This window comes from Protomyctophum parallelum (assembly GCF_964188405.1).
Source record: "Protomyctophum parallelum genome assembly, chromosome: 8".
NCBI lineage: Eukaryota > Metazoa > Chordata > Actinopteri > Myctophiformes > Myctophidae > Protomyctophum > Protomyctophum parallelum.
Genome location: NC_139703.1, coordinates 35,383,820 through 35,404,800, shown reverse-complemented (window position 1 = coordinate 35,404,800; position 20,981 = coordinate 35,383,820). Strand labels below are relative to the sequence as shown.

The 20,981-nt window shown below is 42.5% G+C and overlaps 1 protein-coding gene across 1 annotated transcript in view; it reads right to left on the bottom strand.

The window, feature by feature from the left end:
* Positions 1-394: 394 nt before the first annotated feature.
* slc6a11b (solute carrier family 6 member 11b) overlaps positions 395-20,981 on the bottom strand; it is a 37,754-nt gene continuing 17,167 nt past the window's right edge. The window contains exons 8-15 of the mRNA XM_083771261.1: positions 10,854-10,957; positions 9,959-10,083; positions 8,283-8,395; positions 6,292-6,429; positions 4,565-4,667; positions 3,136-3,236; positions 2,518-2,688; positions 395-584 (exon numbers count right to left, since the gene is read on the bottom strand). Of these exons, the coding sequence (XP_083627387.1) occupies positions 438-584; positions 2,518-2,688; positions 3,136-3,236; positions 4,565-4,667; positions 6,292-6,429; positions 8,283-8,395; positions 9,959-10,083; positions 10,854-10,957 (1,002 nt within the window). The 3' untranslated portion in view covers positions 395-437. The remainder of the gene's footprint in view (positions 585-2,517; positions 2,689-3,135; positions 3,237-4,564; positions 4,668-6,291; positions 6,430-8,282; positions 8,396-9,958; positions 10,084-10,853; positions 10,958-20,981) is intronic.

The window sequence follows — 20,981 nt, the reverse complement described above, 5'->3', positions numbered from 1 at the left end:
TGGGAGCGATGCAGCACTTCGACCAACACAGAAACCTTTCACAGCGCAACACATTGGGCATTGCTCAAAAAGCCGTTAATGCGATCGATGCTGCTGATACATACCGGGACAACTTGTACCTCATCTACATCGTCAAATAGATTCTCAAACATTACTGGTTAAAAAGAGAAACAAAGCAGCTGCTTTAGTCACAATGTTAATATAAAACAATGCATTTTGTTATCAAAGTCCGTGCAAAACAGAAGCAAACACTACATAATCATTTGATCAGTTTTTTGCCTTTTTACATAAAAGAAGAAAAGGAAAAAAAAACACACATTCATTTCACTTCCTGTTTTGTGCAATGGTGGTTTTAACGTGGCTGTTGCTGAAGTTGTTGTTTTTTGCTGTTGTCATTGTGTAGATAGCTGGCAGCTTGGTCGATGTCAGGTGGTCGGTTAGAAATGCGTCTCCTTGTCGCCGATGGTGGATATTTTCCCATCGCCCTTTAGTTTGGCATCGTTGACAGCGTAGGGACTTTGCGAACCCGAAAGCTTCCCTCTCATCTTCAGGTCTGGGGAGGGAGTGGTCAACTTCTTCATCCTCTGTAGAGACACACGGAGAGAGAGAGAGAGAGAGAGAGAGAGAGAGGGGAGAGAGGGGAGAGAGGGAGAGAGAGAGGGTGATTTAGTCGACAAAAATGTATTTTGGCGGGCCTTGATGCAGTCGTAATAACAGTTTTTTTTCACTTGCTGAAAATAGCCGATCTACAAGCCCACAACGCGTCGCACGCGTTGCATGCTATTTTCAGCATGCAACTAAGTGTACAATGACTTATACTGGATCTCTTGTCCATTAGTCCCTTCCTAACATTTTAGTCTAGTTTTTATTCGACAACGAAATTGTCAGTATATTTAGTCTTAGTTTTAGTCACCATAGCTTAGTTTTCATTTAGAAAAAAGTTAGTCAACGAACATTTTTCATTTTAGTTTTAGTCGACGAAAACAACACTGATGGAGGTTATATGCAAAATATGAAGAATATAAATTATGTCACGTCATCATCATCGCCCCTCCAACCTCACCCCTTTCATCCTCACCTCCCCTATAGACGAATTCAGAAACGGGTCTCATGGTCGCAGCTTACGTATTTCCTGTAGGCAGAGCCGACATAGCTGCGGGGTAAACCTGAACCTCTTCTACTACAGTGAACTGTAGAGTGACTGATGTTAGTCTACCTCAAACGTAACTCTATCACCTGCTTTTTAGCATTTAAAGTATGAGTTATTTCAGAAAACATGATCAATGGCATCTTGAGACACATACTGTATACTGTACACTGTAAAGGCCACATTGCTGTCACAAGGGGCAGGTGCTCTAGCAATTAGTGTCATGGACTGTGTACTTTTATTGTGTAGTGATGCCCTAGTGTTTCCTGCTTCGCCTTAGTGTTTACCTGTCTTGTCTCACCTCCCTGTGATTACTAGTTTTCTCCACCTGTGTCCTGTTAGTCTCCCAGCCAATCCCAGTGTTGATTGTTTGTTCTGTTCACCTGTGTATTGTGATCCCTGTGTCTACTTAAACCCTCAGTTCCTTGTGTTCCCTTGCTAGATTATATGTTCTTGTTACGTTGTGTTCCTGCCTGTGTATGTCCTGTTCGTTGCTAATACATACTGGACTTGACCTGCTTGTTCTGCTTTGGGGTCCTCACCTGACATGCACCGTGACACTTAGGGCTCCATTTTTGTCTCATCTTTCTAAACCACTATTTAGGGATGTAGGGGTGGGGAAAGGGTGTTCCCCCACTAAAGTTGGTATTTTGATTACCTGTCTAAATCCCTTAAACACCTCCGTTACCCATTATATATATATATATATATATATATATATATATATATATAGGTGTGGTTTGGGCGTTGCAATAATTAAACCAAATTTAACCAATCACCAGTCCACGTGCCATTGCCTTTAATAGATCCCTTATCCGTTGCCCGTGCTATATTGCTTCATAGCCACTGCCCTGAAGTCTCACTGCTGCCTATATAGGCCTATATATAGGCTATAGGTATAGGCCAGGCCTCATACGCAGGGTCCCCATCTCACTCATCTGCACCCGTGCATCCACACCTCCCGTCCTCGCACTCCATCATCCTCCCTCCCTCCCTTTTACCTTTACTCCACTCCATGTATCTGAAAATCTTATTTGCTAGTTACTTTGTAGATTTGGATTATTGTTACCCATTTCAGCCTTTTATACATTTCGGCCATTTGAAAATAGCCAAGCTACAAGCTCACAGATCTACAAGCTGCTATTTTGGCTGACACTTTTCAGCCAATACTTTTGTACTTTTACTCAAGTAAGTTTTTTATTCCCAGACATTTACTAGTTGTAAACGGATGTATTTCTATGTAGCAGTTGACACTGCTGTGTGTGTGTGTGTGTGTGTGTGTGTGTGCGTGTGTGCACGTACACATGTGCGTGTGTGCGCGCACGTGCGTGCGTGTGCGTGTGTGCACGTACACATGTGTGTGTTTGTACCTCAGAGAATGTCCCAGGAGTCTTCCAGATCATCCAGATCATGCCGATAGGAATGCAGATCATGGAGGACATGGCCATGAACCACCCGATGCCGTAACCCCAGTCAGGATAGGTGTACACGTTGTTGTACTTCAAGGGCTTGTATTTGATCAGAAAGAACAGAAAGATACCCTGTGGCAGAAAAGAGAGACTTATGTCACTTATTTATGTAGTCAAAACAGAGATGTAAGAGGTGCCGTATACGTCTAATATGTGAAGCAAATAGTCTGGAATAAATATTATTTCAGATAAATCCTCTTATCTCCAACTATTTTATCAAATACTATTACATCCTATTCGATCCTGATATTACAATGAGCGCAATGGAGGACCAGCCGCTGTGTACATCTGAACTATTATTATTATTATTATTTCATTATCACCCTCCCCCTCCCTCCCTCCTTTTCCACGGCCCGACATACACATTTAAATTAAAAAAACAAAAACAAAATGTCAACAATGAAAACATTACTAAAATAATTTAATTCATACAATTTAAACAAATTAAACTAAGAAATATTAAATATATTAAAAAATATATATATTTTTTTATTTTTAAATAAATGATGGCAGACTCACAGCACAAACGCCCGGGGTTAGGAGCATCCAGCACCATTTGATAAAGATGGTTGGTTTGTAACCAATCATGTCCTCAATGTTGGTGTAGAACCTGTCACTTCCTGGAACACACACAAGGATGGCCATTGTCACACATTATAGAAAGACAGACGCCTCCTTCGGCTCTGGGGCGTCCGTACATAGACATATATAAAGGCTAGATGGCTCAAGCAGAGTCTCTGACGCAGTTCACCCGGCGGCCATCTTTCTGAGGGGCTACAGTACAGTATGTTCAATGGCAGCTCAAACCAAAACATAGACAGACAGAAAGTCAGACAGACAGACAGACAGACCAGACGGGTACAAAGGGTATTTCTGACAACAAGTACGGGTATTGCATAACTGGGTGGAGGGGGTCATACATTTCCAACTTCCATCATTCACTACTTGCATTGATCTACAAGAACTGGTATACACATGGAAACAAAGTAGAGTTTGTAACTCAAGTCTGCTTCTCAAAAGCCAAATTCCAATCCCCAACATCTCGGCCACTCGCTCACTCACACTCGGTCACTCTAGCATGGCGGTGTTACAGTGCAATTGGTGACCTACCGATATATGTGACCATGTGGACTTCAAATAACTTAACATGGAGGTCTATAAAATAAGTGGCCTAAATACAGCTAAAGTTGAACTCTGCTAATAAACAAACCACAATGATTTATGTTCGGACACTGATTGTTCCATATTTCATCAGGTCCCCAATTTCACCATAACACCGCCATGCTAGTGAGTGAGTGGCCGAGGTTTTGGGGTATTGGAATTTGGCTTTAAAAGACTAGAGGCTTTCAGTGGTTGAAGTAGATGCACTACAGCTCACTATCCAGCAGAGGGCATAGGAGGAATATTAATGTATTGGGAATAGCATTGCTGCACAGCTTTTCACATGGGAGAGCCTGCTAATTCTATGTGAAAACAATAAAACATCTGGCTAAACTAAAACACAAAACTACCTTTTTACACTGACTAAATGGAAACTAAATTAAAACTAAGCTATGATGACTAAAACTAAGACTAAATATACTGACAACTTCGTCAACAAATACATTTAAGGGACTAGTGGACAAGAGATCCAGTATAAGTAATTTTACAATTAGTTGCATGCTGAAAATAGACGATCTACAAGCTCACAGTGCAACGCGTTGTTGGCTTTACGACGGCATCAAGGCTCGACAAAATACACTTTAGTCGACAAAATCAACAGTAGATTTAGTCAACTAAAATCTCATGACATTCAGTCGACTAAAACTAGACTAACACTAAAACATCCGGGTGACTAAAATGTGTCTACTAAATGAAAACTATTCAAAGGCTATGACTAAAACTAAAATCAAATGTTGCTGCCAAAAACAACACTGGCATACAGAGAGTGAGACACATAGTTTCTTACCATAGACCCAGCCAATGCATATAGACTCGAATATGGCCACGAACAGCAAACACATCCCAGAGGCAGCGTACGAATCAAATAGCTGGAACACGTACATCCCTCCCTGATAGGGGGAGACAGGTGTCAGTCACAGGCAGCCCATAACCCATTTAGACCTAAGTTCGATTATAATGTCTTCTAAATCCTGACAGTTTTCTGAGAAACTTATGTTTCTATGTCAGTGGTGCTCAACCTTTTTCATGTCAAGGACCCCCAGAATTATCTGTATTTGGCCGCCGACCGCCATCTGAAAATATGTTTTCGCAGCGACCCAACAGTAGCAAAGATTTGATTTAAAAACTTTCGCTCTGAAAGAATATATATTCAAAGACTTGCGCCACATTTTCGTGATTTTTCAAAAATAGCAGACCTACAAGCTCGTAGCGCGGCACCGAGTGCCTAGCTTTGAGACAATGCCGCCATGTTCCGAGGTTATGGAAGTATGTATACACAGTAAGATCAGCATACATACTTGTATGTGAAGTTTTGTAAACATATTGCTATCCCTCTTTTAAATAACCTGCAGTTATCCATCACTTTCATGTGAATTGACCTTTTGCAGATGTTGCCATGCCTCTGATGGTCATATTGTTGCCATCAGAGTTTGGAAGCACTCAATTTCAATGTCCTGCTGCCTCTTGCATTATGTGCAAAGACAAACATTAAACCTGTGTATAAACATAAATTATGGATTGCAGCTTTCAAGATGGAGTGCTGTACGTGTTTTTTGTACTTTTTCTGTTTTGTATGTAATATGATTCATTACTGAGAGTTTTCCTCTGTTCCTCTGTATGTGTCTATGGAGTTAACATTACTCTAATAGACCCCCAGGTGTGGTTAGAATATTGAAATATGTCTTCCCTGTGTATTTTCTCAAAAGGCCAATGACAGTGATATAGTGACATGACAATATCATCCCCTCCCCTAAGCCCTCCCTCTTTTAAATGGATTCAGGGTTAAATGGAGAGGATACATTTCCACGCATATAAAATGCATGTCTGACAAATACCACAAAGGAGTACTGAGTACCTGAATAAGATTTACCTCAGACTTGTATTTTGGTGATGGATGGTGGTCGTGATGATGATGATGATGATATGATGACGACGACGACGACGACGATGATGCCGCCGCCACCGCCGATGATGATGATGATGATGATGATGATGACGATGATGATGATGATGATGATGATGATGATGATGGTGGTGGTGGTGGTGGTGGTGCTGATGATCGAAATACATCATAAGCTTTTGGGCGGGAACCCCATTTGGTGTTTTAAACATTATGTTATAATTTAGCAATTGAAAAATCACAGATCTACAAGCTCATAGCGAGCTTGTAGGTCTGCTATTTTTGAAAAAATTGTGAAAATGTGGCACAAATCTTTGAATATATATTCTTTCAGAGCGAACGTTTTTAACTCAAATCTTTGCTTCTGAGGGGTTCCTGGAACAACATATTTTACAGATGGGGGTCGGTGGCCAATTACATATCATTTTTGGGGTTCTTCACATGAGATATTGAGCACTGCTGATACAGAAATATGAGGTATTTCAGAAAACTGTCAGGATTTAGAAGACATTTATTAATTTTGATGGGTTAAGAAATAATTAGGTATCCTGAAGAATGCCCAAGTGCAAATGAGCAGATAATACCAAATGTGTAAAAATGGAGATGAGTCATACCTCACAACACATGATGAGTCCTATCAGGAAAGAAAATATAGACATGCCCAGGATCAGCATCTCTCTGCGATAGCCTCTCCTGAAGGTCTTTGGATACATGTCCACCACAGCCGTCACCAAGCTCTCCACACACACAAACTGAAGAAAGGGGAGGGGGGTAAAAAAGTACTATTAGGTCAGAACCAAGTATATGGTGGACTGTCACTATATGGAACAGTTTTGTTTTTGGCAGCAAATTTCATTCAATGTCATAGTCTTTGGACTGAGACTTCATTTAGTTTTAGTCATATTTTAGTCACCTGCTGGAATGTCTTAGTGTTACTCTAGTTTTAGTCGACTGAATCTACAGTTGATTTAGTCGACTAAAAGGTGTTTTGATCTACAAACGCGTCGCGCTGCAACGCGTTTGTAGATCTCCTATTTGTGTGTAAAATGACTTATACTGGATTTCTTGTCTACTATAACATTTTAATCTAGTTTTTATTTGTTGAGTTTTTTTAATTGTCAGTATATTTAGTCATAGTTTTAGTCATCATGGCTTAGTTTTTATGTCGTTTTTGTCAGTGAAAAAAGGTAGTCGACGAAAACAAATCGTCATAGTATTAGACTTAGTCGACGAAAACAACACAGCGACACTCGGTGGGTTCAACTTCATCAGTCACCTGATGTTCAGGTTTTGTTTTAACAAACCATGTGCAACCCATATTCGGCACAAACAAGGGACTAAATTATTTTCACTCCTATGCCACCAAAATGTGGAACTCCCTACAGTCATTAAGACATGCAAATCCCTTGACTCCTTCAAAACAGCTCTCAAAGGGCACCTATGGACGGCCGCAATTCGAAACTGGCCCCGTAAAACCTGAATCCCCAGCACCGTTTTTTCCCCTCACTGGATGTATGTTTGTTTCTTTCCTTTTTTTAACCTCTATGATGATTTCTTGTTTTTTTGTATTTGTACGTCTCTAATTGTTATGATGAATTGAACATGGTGGGCCCTATTGTAAGTGTAATGCTTTATGGTGCCGTCGACAGTTAAGTGACGGAAAAGTGATTGGCCAGTAGTCACTTAAATCAGGCGCAGCGTGGCCTTTTGCACTTCTGTCGCACTTCCACCCACACGTCGATACAGGTCGAACCAATAGCATCTATTTTTTTTTTAATAATCTGTGGGTGTAACTTCATCAACTCAGTGTCTCAGTCAGTCACTCACAGGCCCGGTTCTTAGTACAGGCCGACAAAGCAGCCGCTTCGAGCGCCAGCTCTTAGGGGTGCCATGCACTTAAACCCTCCAAAATTTATTTTTTCTGCACTGGTTTCTGCTTTAAGTGGGGGGATATCGGTCGGGCAACTGGCAACCCACACATTCACATTGGGTGAGGTGACAAATGTTAGACGCTAGGGGGGGGTAGTCGCCACCGACTAAAAATGAATCCTCTACGCTGTGCGTTGCCTAGGAGACAGGTTTAACAGCCGACCCTTCCGGTTGAACCGGAAGGGGAAAAAAGATAAAAAAAAAAAAAATTGATTTCCCAAGTAAACTTAAGGCTCTGCAGACTCCAACTCCAAGCAAAATGGACTCAACAAAAAATGGTAAGTTAATAAAATGTATTAAATCCTCCACAAGGATAGATGGGTGTAGAACCGTACCAAAACCAAGCCAGATTTTATCCTAAAAGATATTAATTGAAAAACCTTTTATTTTATTATTTTACTGCAGCATCAGATCCTGGTTAAACTTCTGTATTGCTCTTCACAGTCCACACAGGGGACCTTTTATATTGACCACATTGTAACGTAAACCTTTATGTATACAGTAATTCAGCAACTATATTTATTGTTAGATTATTCAACAACTGAATGACATGAAATGGCCGGTTGTGATTAGAAAGCCCATGGTTAATGTGTCTTTCAGTCTTAATACAATGTTTTTTGTCTTTTTTGAAAGCCGTTGCATTTCAGTACCACACGATACCATGGTTAATTCTCACCTGACTGTCCAGACCAAGGAAGATAAGCATCATGAAGAACATAATAGCCCAAAGTGGAGACAAGGGCATCATTGTAACAGCTTTGGGATAGGCAATGAAGGCGAGACCGGGACCTGCATCATACCACATACACATGTACAATCAATGAAGGCAAGACCAGGACCTGCATCATACCACATACACATGTACAATCAATGAAGGCAAGACCAGGACCTGCATCACACCACATACACAGTACAATCAATGAAGGTGAGACCAGGACCTGCATCATACCACATACACAGTACAATCAATGAAGGTGAGACCAGGATCTCCATCACACCACATACACAGTACAATCAATGAAGGTGAGACCAGGATCTCCATCACACCACATACACAGTACAATCAATGAAGGCGAGACCAGGATCTCCATCACACCACATACACAGTACAATCAATGAAGGTGAGACCAGGATCTCCATCACACCACATACACAGTACAATCAATGAAGGTGAGACCAGGATCTCCATCACACCACATACACAGTACAATCAATGAAGGAGGGACCAGGACCTGCATCACACCACATACACAGTACAATCAATGAAGGTGAGACCAGGACCTGCATCACACCACATACACAGTACAATCAATGAAGGCGAGACCAGGATCTGCATCACACCACATACACAGTACAATCAATGAAGGCGAGACCGGGACCTGCATCACACCACATACACAGTACAATCAATGAAGGCGAGACCGGGACCTGCATCACACGACATACACAGTACAATCAATGAAGGAGAGACCGGGACCTGCATCACACCACATACACAGTACAATCAATGAAGGAGGGACCAGGACCTGCATCACACCACATACACAGTACAATCAATGAAGGCAAGACCAGGACCTGCATCACACCACATACACAGTACAATCAATGAAGGAGGGACCAGGACCTGCATCACACCACATACACAGTACAATCAATGAAGGCAAGACCAGGACCTGCATCACACCACATACACAGTACAATCAATGAAGGCAAGACCAGGACCTGCATCACACCACATACACAGTACAATCAATGAAGGAGAGACTGGGACCTGTAATACTACAATATCAGTGGTGGAAAGTAACTAAGTACTAAAGTACTTAAGTACAATTTTGAGGTATTTGTACTTTACTTGAGTATTTCCAATTTCTAGTACTCCACTACATCTCAGAGCCACAATTTGTACTTTTACTCCTCCACAATTATTTGAAAACATTAGTTACTAGTTACTTACTCATTTTGATTAGAAAACATAGAGTAACCACTTCAACCCTACATTGCGGCCATTTGAAAATAGCCGATCTACGAGCTCACAATGCGTCGCAACGCATTTACCTCCCAATGCTCCACATTTTACGCAGGTTATTAACAGGAAATAGGTGTAACTTAACATCGTGCGAGAGAGCAAGGCAGCGAAAGAGCGAGCGAGAGAGAAACAGAGCCAAGGGTTTGACTGAGGGTGGATGCCCGTTTCAATTGAAACTGGTGAAATAGCAAAGGCCTCCTTTATCACTGTTTAGGATGGTGGAAGGAGAGAGAGAAAGACAAGGTGGGTTCTATAGGGTTCACAGACAGAGAAAGACAAGGTCGGTACTATAGGGTTCACAGACACAACATGTCATTTTTCCTCACCAGACTCCGCCACCTCCGCGATGGGGACGCCCTGTTCATAGGCCATGAAGCCCAACACGGAAAAGATGGCAAAACCCGCGATGAAGCTGGTGCCGCTGTTCAGGCAACAGAGCATGAGGCAGTCCCTGAGAGAGAGATGGAGATAGCAAGACAAGGAGAAAGAAAGAGAGGGCAAGGCAGAGAGAAAGAAACAGACATGAGGGACAGAGACAGAGATGCAGAATGAAGGGAGACAGAACGTGAGACAGTCAGCATTGCACCATCAGAGTGTCACCATCATATGACAAAGTATAAATCTTTAGATGTGAGCCGCATTTCAAAACTCCCAGGAATTGGGGGCAAATCTGATCAGCTTCCATGTGTTTTTAGTTTGTTTGATTTTCTGTTCAGACTTGATTCAATTCCAATCTATTTAAGCCAAAAAAATTGGATGTGTTAAAGTGGAAATGTTGGCCTAATGGTGGCACTAGAGGAAAGGGAATCAGTAGGAATCATTCCCTGGAGGTAAACATGAAGGTGCAGAGCAAATTTCAGTGCCAATCCAGCCAGCCAGTAGGTTTTGACACATTCCTTTAAGTGCTGGATGGACAGGCGACAATGCCATGCTTAATGTCCCGCTGTCTGCTAGCAGCAGAATTCATCAAAATATACAGTAACACAAAGTACAATTACAACATTTTTTTTCTTTTGTTTTTCCATGTTAAGGCTTCCACGCCTCTCATGTCACTTTCAGTGCCAGACCAGAGTCAAGTTCAACAAGGGAGTTTTCTTTCCCCGCTGATTTTGTTGCTAAATAGCAGGTGTAGCGACAGTGGGAATCTCGTTAATCCGTTAACGCGCGTCACTAATAAGACAACGAGGCATTTGGCTATTTCGAGAGAGTCATCTGCGGTACCTGTAGCAGTTGTTATTGTAGGCATTGTAACTCCCCAGAGCTGTGAGACACCCGAGACAGATAGCATAGGAGAAGAAAATCTGAGTCCCTGCATCCACCCATACCTGTGAGAAAGACAAGCATGCACGCATGCACACACACGCACGCACGCACGCACGCACGGACGGACACACAAACATTTTGTTAAACCTTAAAGGTTCAAGTCTTTCTGAAAATATAGGCTCGTGTTATTTCAAACAATACAGGGGTTTCTTCTTTTATAAAACTTTGCCATGACACGCCAAGAAATCTCCAATTGCATGAACTGAACCCTGGATAAATAAGAGCCTATAGTTGTCACAGATGTTTCAATAAACTTTAGAAAGTGTCATACATATATAGTGCTCTACCCAGTAAAGTAGTAAATGTTATTTCTAGTACATTTAATAGAGCAGATGTGTACATACAGTTAAATCCACAAATAATAGTGGCACTGAAAGGCTGAAGGCGAGGCTTTTTGAAATGTAACTATAAGGTAGGGGAGAGCCGCCACGATTGTAACGCGCTATGGTTGTAACATGAACGTTATCTCTTGATTGGTCAACGCCATCATGACACCATCGCATCAGTATGTGTACAGCAACGTACTCTACGTGCCCAGGAAGTTTGAAGTGTTTACCTTCATCCTGCCGGGAGCTATTGCCGAAAAACTGAATTTTCTCAAAAAGCAAAAAAATTACATCTGGAGTTTATGTGTGCTACAATTTTTTTCTTTGATGTTGGTGAATAAAAATCCACATGGATGTCTTCATGCTTATGTTCTTCATTAGTTTGCATCGTGTTTAGACGGAATGCACGTTCATTCTGGTCTGTAAGCAACGGCAAAGAAAACTTGCGAAAGTGGGTCAATTGTAACACACGCCGGCTCCATTCAATACCATTATATTATAGGTCATATTTACACAGTTGACATATTGGCCAATATTATATGTTCAGTCAGCTGTCTTCATTACAGAGTGTATTCTAAAATTAGTTTAGGGTTGTGTAACATTGTACAACTCAATAAATTAAACGTTTGTTTAATCAATGTATTTTCCCATTGAACTAACTCAAGCGCCCAAACTGGTACACCCGATACCATTTAATATTTCCCTTATTTTTGATACATTTTCTTACCACATCCATGGTATGAAAACAATGCTAAGGAGTTGCTTCAATGAAATATAATTGCTTTAAGTTGAAAACGATATGTTTAATGGTGTTTTTTAGCGTTGTTACATTTATCATGCATGCCGTTACAATTAATCCGATATGCGCAGCAATTGTAACACTGGAACAGCGTCCACGTTCGGTTCAATAACTCCTGACCTGTTTTATCAAAAAAATAACTTGAAGTGGTTTATGGTAGCAGACATGTGTAGGTCCGTTGCCTGAAAATATTACATGTGTAGATAAACGGATCTCTGAGTAAAAAAATGAAAAGTGTTACATCCTTGGCGGCTCTCCCCTATTTTAAAACAAAACATACATTTTCAAAACTGTCCGATGGCGAAACTGAACAACGGACAAATTGAAGAGAAAAGGCTCATAGATTTTTGCCTACACTAATTGAAAAGTAATTGCACTGCAGTGCAATGTAATGAACCCGCCCCCCTTTCATGACGACACCAGGCCCAGGAAATATTCCCAATGCATTTTTCCCATAGACATTTCAAAAAGTATTTATTTAAAGACCTTTTAAGCGTCGTACAAAGCCAACTCGAGTCGTGACAAATCATGACCAAAGAAATAATTACAAAGAAGAAAAACAAGAAAAAAAAAGGTGTTTGTTGTCATGATTTCTCACAACTCGAGTTGGCTTTGTACAACGCTTAAATAAATACTTTTTGAAATGTCTATGAGGAGAATGAACGGGGAATCATTTCCTGGGCCCTGGTAGGGGGCGGGACTGCGACGCTCTAATTTACTGTAGGTATTCATTGAGTTGTGTTGCTACAACAATTTCAAGTATTTTGGAGAGAACATTAAGATAGAAGGCATTATGAGGTATGGTTTGTTTCCTTAGTCACTTACAACCTGACCCTAAGACATTTCATTCTATCACACTGAATTGTCTGAATGTGTTATGCCATTAGGGCTCAGGCTGAACTTTTGAACATTCCCGATGCAATGCTGAAAGCTAAATTCCATGAATCATGTATTATCATGCTGAAAGTCTTCGGATGTTTAAATGTTCATTACTCCCCACCACTTTTTCTAAAATCTCTAGAGGGAGGCTGTATAAATGATACGTAGCCTGCGGAGTTAGTTCAGTCAGTTCATGCCATGCTCAAAGGCGCATACTACTGTATACTCAAGGGGTTAATATGCTGCATTACTACGTGGGTGTATAAGTGTGTGCAAGTCCCACACCTCATTCACCGATGTGGCAGTCAGCTGACCAATTGGGCGGGCTACTTAAGCTCACTAGACTGCATGCTCTTCCTGCCTTCCTCCAAGGAAGCTCTGAGAAGGAAGTGAAGTGGTCACGTGACACTTTCATGGACACTTTCATGGGAGCCAAACTACCCGGAAGTTTGGCAGAATGCATTGGAGTCAATGAGAGCTCAGTGACCAGCTCATGAACAAACATTATTTATGAACAATTGAGACCTTTTGTAAAGTAATCACTTCTGGAAAATAACAGAAGACATGTAACACATTATTGTCTGCTGTGTTGTTATTCGATGTGTACAATGTGTAATTTTTATAGAGGTATACCGTATGGTATCTCTATAAAAATAGAGATACCATGAAGTACAAAGTACATTTCTGAACGCACCAAGTATCGCGAGACTTCCCACCGTTTGCTGACTGGCAGCCAAATATCGCGATACTTCGGAGCCAGGCTGTTTAGATCCTCAGATAAAATTATATACTGTGCACTCTGTGCACATTGAAAAGTAAGTGATTAGAAAACAACCTGTGATATGTCTTCTGTTATTTTCCAGAAGTGATTACTTTACAAAAGGCCTCAATTGTTCATGAATAATGTTTGTTATGAGCTGGTCCAGTCGGCTCCATTCACTGCCATGTATTCATTGCACTTCCTGTGTGAGTTTGGTTCCCATGAAAGTGTCCATGAAAGTGTCATGGCGCAGCCCAGTCACGTGACCACTTCCCTTCCTTCTCAGAGCTTCCTTGCCTTCCTCTGCATATGGTTCCTGGTTGTTATGTGATGTTTGCTCCCACCACCAGTGGTCAGTGGTAAAATGCACATTAAGGGAACCGAGCTTGCTGTGCCCATGCACACTGGAACCTAGCAGCACCCAGCCGGATAGCACAGGGGGAGCGGAGGGATTCAAACTTAATGCAGCGTGGCTCTTTGAAAACGCTCTCACATCTACTATTCAGCCACTAATCTCATTTCCCCCCACCGATAAACAATTAACAAAAACGCAACAGTCTTCTCTCCCTCCTGGGAGTAACCACGGTAACTTCTCCTGACCTCACAAACACAGGACTGTTCCTGTTTTGGGGAGAACTTGGCCTTTTCTCTCTCTCCTAATGTTCATTAATGTTCCCTTTAGTTCACCCCTGGGCAGATGGCCGCGCAGCGCGGGGGAAACCTTAAAGGTCCGGTCTCTCCGAGAGAATCACTTGTTGATGTTGTGCCTAATTTGTGCGGCCTGTGTTTTGTTATGTTGAGACTGTGGGTTTTTGTTGTGGTTTATTTTGTTGTTGTTTTTTACTGTGTGAAAGCTGAATAATGTTGGCTCTTGTTTCGATGTAATATTATTCGAGCAGAGTTGTTCTCAATTTACAAATTAGGCATTTAGCAATTAAACACTTAATCCAGAGTGATTTACAGTAACCAAGAACAAAAACATAGTAATACATCAAAATCAAATAGGCATGATGACTATTTTTGATGTATTCGATGCATATAGAATGGACAATATCTGCACATTACGGGAATGGGATGAGTATGAGACTTAACGTATATCCCAGCAGTCACACGTCAAATAGTCACATATATCAGTTGCAGGGACGTGCACACATAGACATCAAAGGGGGCTTCAAGCCCCTGCCCTTTTACCCGTCTGTAAAACAACTGCCCTTTCCAGACCACGAATGCAGCATTTACTACATGGTAAAATAAATGCAAATGCCACTCCTTTTCCATGCCAGCATTCAGGATAATTGCTTTTTGTCTCCTGAACGTGGACACAGTGTTTTGCATTGGTCAAATTTGTTTTGAAATCCATGTCGTACGTACACCATACATCTCCACTAGCTAAAGAGTGCTTTATTTGTAGATCTGCTATTTTCGCTATTTTTGTCCAAAAGTGCCCTCTTTATATGGGATTCCAACCCCTGCCCCTCTAACACTCTCTGCACGTCCCTGATCAGTTGTGCATGCTGAACAGAGGAGGGTGGTGATCGCCTGGGTTATAATGGAAAAGGGCTTAAAAAAAGTAAGGGGGGAAATAGCAGATCTACAGGCACAAAAATGCATCGCGATGCGAAGCAGAGCTTGCAGATATTATTATTATTATTACAACAATGTCGGACGCCAGGTAGGAAGTGGTTAAACTGACACAATAATCTTATGAATGGAATTTGAATTGAAATGAAACGTGGTGGCCCCCCTGGTGTCCCCCCCCCCTGGTGCCCCCCCTGGTGTCCCCCCTGGTGCCCCCACTGGTGCCCCCCCTGGTGCCCCCCCTGGTGTCCCCCCCCCCTTGTGCTCCCCCTGGTGCCCCCACTGGTGCCCCCCCTGGTCCCCCCCCCCCTGGTGCCCCCCCTGGTGGCCCCCCTGGTGCCCCCACTGGTGGCCCCCCTGGTGCCCCCCCTGGTGGCCCCCCTGGTGCCCCCACTGGTGCCCCCCCTGGTGCCCCCTATACCTTGAAGAGGGCGGGTGGTGGAGCTTTGAATGATGCTGGAGAAAGCGGGAGAACAGAAAAGAAAGGTGGGAACTACGGCCGGAGGGGGGGAATAGGGGAGAGGCATGATGAAGACCTGGGGGTGTAAATGGGGGAGAGGGACGGTCACACACATACAGTCACATCACTGCTCAACACCGGCCCCGCACCACACAGAACAGAGGGCTGATTGTCCCCCCGAGGAAGCTCATTTAACATCGGGTGTCAGAAGTAATGTCTTCCTCGCTAGCTGCCAAACAGCAGCGCTTCTTTATCACCCTTGTCTACCCATGCCTCTCTACATCTGTTTGTTTCCACGTCTTGTTCTGTCTCTCCACCTCCCTCTTTCTCTCCCCCTCCCTTTCATTCACTCTCTCTTCGCGCTCTCTTTCTCTTTCTCTACTATGCTACAACACAGTCATTGAACAGCAGCTATACACTACGGAATGAATGAAATATCTTCCAAGATCTGTGGAAATACACACTGTACTATACCTCACAGACATAGCCTACTGTATGCTACTGTACTTTGCACCGTGATTAAAACTGACGGACGGGCTACACCAGGCTTTTCGTGCACGTTTTGTGCTCGTTTACCCTAAAACGCGAACCCCACGTACGCGCATTTCTTTTTGCGCGTGCGCGTGTGTGCGTATTCGTGTAAACGCGCACTGAAAAGCCTGGTGTAGCTTGGCCTTAACATACCGTAGGCTTATAAGAAAAACAGAAAAGAATACAAAATAAAAAACATCCAGCTATAGTTGGGAGTAGTAGAGTTGGGAGGTTTTGGCCGAAGCGCTTAAAAAAAATACTTTTCATCGGTTAAATATTATTGTTTAACACACAGTCGTAAAGGGTGCATGTCCAATGAAAAAATATATATACAATCTGCTGGACAGCGACAAGTATACCAGGGCTGCCATAACATTTTGCCTGCCAAGAGTGACTTAAAATGCTCATTAGCTTTAATTAAATCTGTTCATTTGATTGATTGCGTAAAACATACGTGCCCTGTGGTGGGCTGGCGGTGCTCTAAGGTGTGTAATTAGGCGTAGACTTGTGTGTCATTACCGTGGCCACATGGGGCTGTGGTGGCAGCAGAGTGTGAAACAGACTTGTCCTGTCTTTACGAAGCGAGCAGCATTATTACGTTCAACACATCTCGGCCCACAGACGGAAAAATTGCAGATCTACAAGCTCATAGACGAGCTGTGGTTAAATAAACCACAATAAACCACAAAATGTGGCACAAATTGGGAATATATATTCTTTCAGAGCGAACGTTTTTAACTCAAATCTTTGCTTCTGGGGGGGGTCCCTGGAACAACATATTTTCAGATGTGGGTCGCCAAATACATATATTTTTGGGGGTTTTTGACGTGAAAATGTTTGAGAAAGACTGACATAGGGTTTTCAGAAAACTGTCACAATTTAGAAGGCATTTTGTAGAATCAACCTCAGGTCTAAATCCTACTATAAATGTGCCACGTCTCTGCGTGTCTGCATTTGTGTGTGTGTGTGTGTGTGTGTGTGTGTGTGTACGGTTGTAATGCACGTAACTTGAGAACCGTTTGCCCCACCGACTTCACATTGGACACACGCGTTCCACACCCCCACAGGGAGTGCAGTGCCTGGTATCGAGTCGGTCAGACCCACGGTTCTCCAGAACCACCACAAAAAGGCCCTGCTCAGGCTCTGCCAGTGGGCCTTATCAGCCTAAGTCCCCATACCTGTGCAATTCCCAGCCTCTGCCTCAGCCAATTGATTGCCATGGCAACCCCACACCTGCAAATTGATTAGTTAACCAGTACACTTTTCACAGTCAGTTTGCACTCTTCAGGCACAGGCAAACAGACAGAGACAGACAGACAGATATAGAGATCTCCATTACTCCATATACAGTATGGGCACAAAAGGGACACAGACAGATCATTTAATTACAAGTTGACAACGGGTATTAATAGTATTATCAGGTTCCTAAGTTGCATCGTACAGGTCTAGTGGTTTAAACAAGCAGACTGAGAGAGAGACAGGTGCTCATAAAGGACGACAGCTCTTGGCATCATCAGTGCTATGTGGCCTAAGCGATATTTTGGCGTTAAAATATATGTTAAAGAGCTCAATATTCCCATAGTAATCATCGCTAAAGAATGTTTGTTGAGTAACAGTAAATAGGTTTTCAATGTAATGAGTCCCGGGATGCAGGGATGGTCTTTTAGATGAGTCCCACTTCAACAACGTTAGGAGTCATATTTTGCCATTACTTAAATTGCAGCATTTAACTTCCATTTAATTTCATGTGGTTATATTTATGTAGAAAACAGAAGAAGAAATTATTATTATAACTAAAGCTAGCAAAATAAACTAGAATAAAAACAGTACAGTAGTACAGTAAGTATCCTGTGGATGCAGAGGTCGTTGTTTTATTGCATCCCTTAACTATAAGGTGCAAAATGCACCCTATTTTAATCTCTGTAATAGGGTGCATTTTGCATCCCAAAATGCAGATTATTGATCCGTGGACCTTTCTGGGGCATACTGTATATATTTTATACATGTATATACGGTAACCATTTTATAACCATGCATTGTGGCAAACCAGGGGAAACAGCCAGGCCTATTCCCCACAGAAGGAGGCTGGGGGAGGTGATAGAGGGAGTATATATTGCAGCCAATGGGAGCCGGGACATGGACGCACCTGCAGCCAGTAAGGCAATCACCAGAAGCTTTTAAATAGCCGACGCCCAAGCTGTCTGGTGAGTCAGTTTGGACTAATGGAGGAGTGGGGAAGCAGGATTCTACCACAGGTCATTTCGAGGATGCAATCTGATTGGTTGAAACAGCCTTCTAGCCGTGGGTTAAACCAGCACTGTTCACCACCTAATCAAAACAAAGAATTCAGCCGCTCTGTTCTCCCAGAGTGCTAGCAAACTCGGTGGTTAGTCTATTAATGTCACAATCCTTTTAAGTGGTTGAAGATGGATGTTTAGTTTGTTATTGACTTGAATTTAGATCCCCTAGTTTTCCCAGTATAGTTTCCCTTGGCCCTAGAATGTCTGTAATCATATTTCATATTATTGCTAATACACAGCCATACTGTAGATCACCCGCATCCACTCCCCGTCTGCAACGCGACATTGGCGGCATAAATGTGGTTGGTGCTCCGTTTGTACTCACCCAATAAATCATTTGTAAAACTTGGAGTCAGATATTGTCCTCTAGTTTCACATCCATGTGAAACTCGCCCGGAGACAATGGTGTCGCGGTCAAGTTTATTTATGTCCCAAGCTGGGCAAATCGTTTTACAGCAGACAATAAAGAGTAACTATGTGTAAGTTACATTGTATAATAACTACAACATATCTACAACGTATCTTGACCTTTGTATCTTGCCTTTGGGTTTGTTAAAGATTCAGTGATTGGACAGTGTCTTTCTGTCTATAGAATCACACAGATCACAGATGAAAGTGATGTCTTTCTATATGCAATTCACTCTGCCGTATACACGCTTGCACTCTTGCTGTCTCTGAATCGTTCTCTCACATCCGCTATCTCTCTCTCTCTCTCTCTCTCCACATTGTCATGAGAAGACCACCTCCATTGACATTTGTCGGCGGTGCACCGTTGCTTACAGTGTTGATTTCTTCCACTAAAACTAAGACGAAAAATGTCCGTAGACTACCTTTTTTCACTGACAAAAACGACATGAAAACTAAATGAAAACGACGCTAATGATGACTAAAACTAAGAATAAATAATATACTGTTGATTTCGTCAACAAATAAAGGGACTAATGGACAACAGATCCAGTATAAGTAAAAGACGCAAGTCATTTTACACTTGGTTGCATGCTGGAAATAGCCGTGTGTCTGCTTGCTGTGTGTATGTGTGTACTGTATGGGTGCGTCCATGCATGCGCATGTACAGTTACAGTATGTCTGTGTAACTGCCTGTGCTGGTATGTTGTAGCTTAGGTGAGAAAACATTTGGCAAAAAATGCTGATCTACAAGGCAAGCTTCTCAACGCTGTTGCAATGCTTGTAGAGCTGTCTATCTATTTGGTGGAGAGATTTGGTGTTGAGGTGTTATTGAACGTAGAGTTATGCAGTATGACAATCTTGTTTCCTATAGTGCTATCGCCTCTATACAAATGTTGCTATTCATAAAGTGGTCCACTGTGCCATACATCCTTATTCCAGAGAGGAATCGTTTGAAAAACAGTTCATTGAGACACTTCAGCTCAGATTGACCATAAACCATTTATTGCAAAGCTATTGCATGTTAGTATGGCGGTGTGGCTCTGCTCATGTGATATCAGATAATCTGCATACCAAGACACAGGTCTGATATCACATTTGATATCTTCGATTATCTTTGGACCGAGACACAGCTCTGATATCAACGACCCCCCCCCAGAGCAGAGACACAACACATGATTCAACACAATGAATCTACACAATCGCAAACAATACAATAATATCCCATAACCCCATGGAAATACAGGGAGGAGGCCGGGGAGGTGGGGTAAATTTTCACGCAGACGCCGCACGAGCTGCTTCGACAGCTCAGCATGGAGAATGAGTAGTGAGCTGAGGCTGCTTAAGTATAACCGACTAAATTGCACTGTGGGAATGTGGGCGTGGCCTGGAGAGGTAGCTGATTTAAATAAGCAGAATGAATTACTAGGGGGAATGAATGAGAGGAACTATATATACATACATAATAACCTTCTGCCTTCCGCGCCTCAATGAACTATCGCTTACGCTTGATTAGTCTGAAAATACTCACAAGTCAGTCTGTAAACACTTGGCTAGAACACTGGGACAATCTCCCAGTTTTCTTGCTAAAACTTTGTGGGTACAGTTGCACTAGCAATCAAAAGTACTGTAGCATTTAGGGAGATCCTTCATATTGGGGCTGTGAAATAATAGTTTCCAAAGCAGTGGGTGAGGCTTTATTGCCAGCTTTTCTAGTAGACTTGCGTTGCTGGACGATCGGAGGTCTCCACCTTCCAATATGTCTGGTGATTTCTTGTCAAATTCAACATAGCCTAATGGCTAGAACATGCCTCATTGGCCGCTGCAGTTCGTTGGAGCCATGTGTGTCGACGGAGGGGCGGAAGTGCGCTTAGGAACGAAATGAGGAAGTGCGCCGGAAGTGCGGAAGGCACGCTTCGCCACGTTGCCACTCAAGTGACTTAATGGCCAATCACTGCGCATGTTCTCTGGGACTTGTCAGCCCCGAA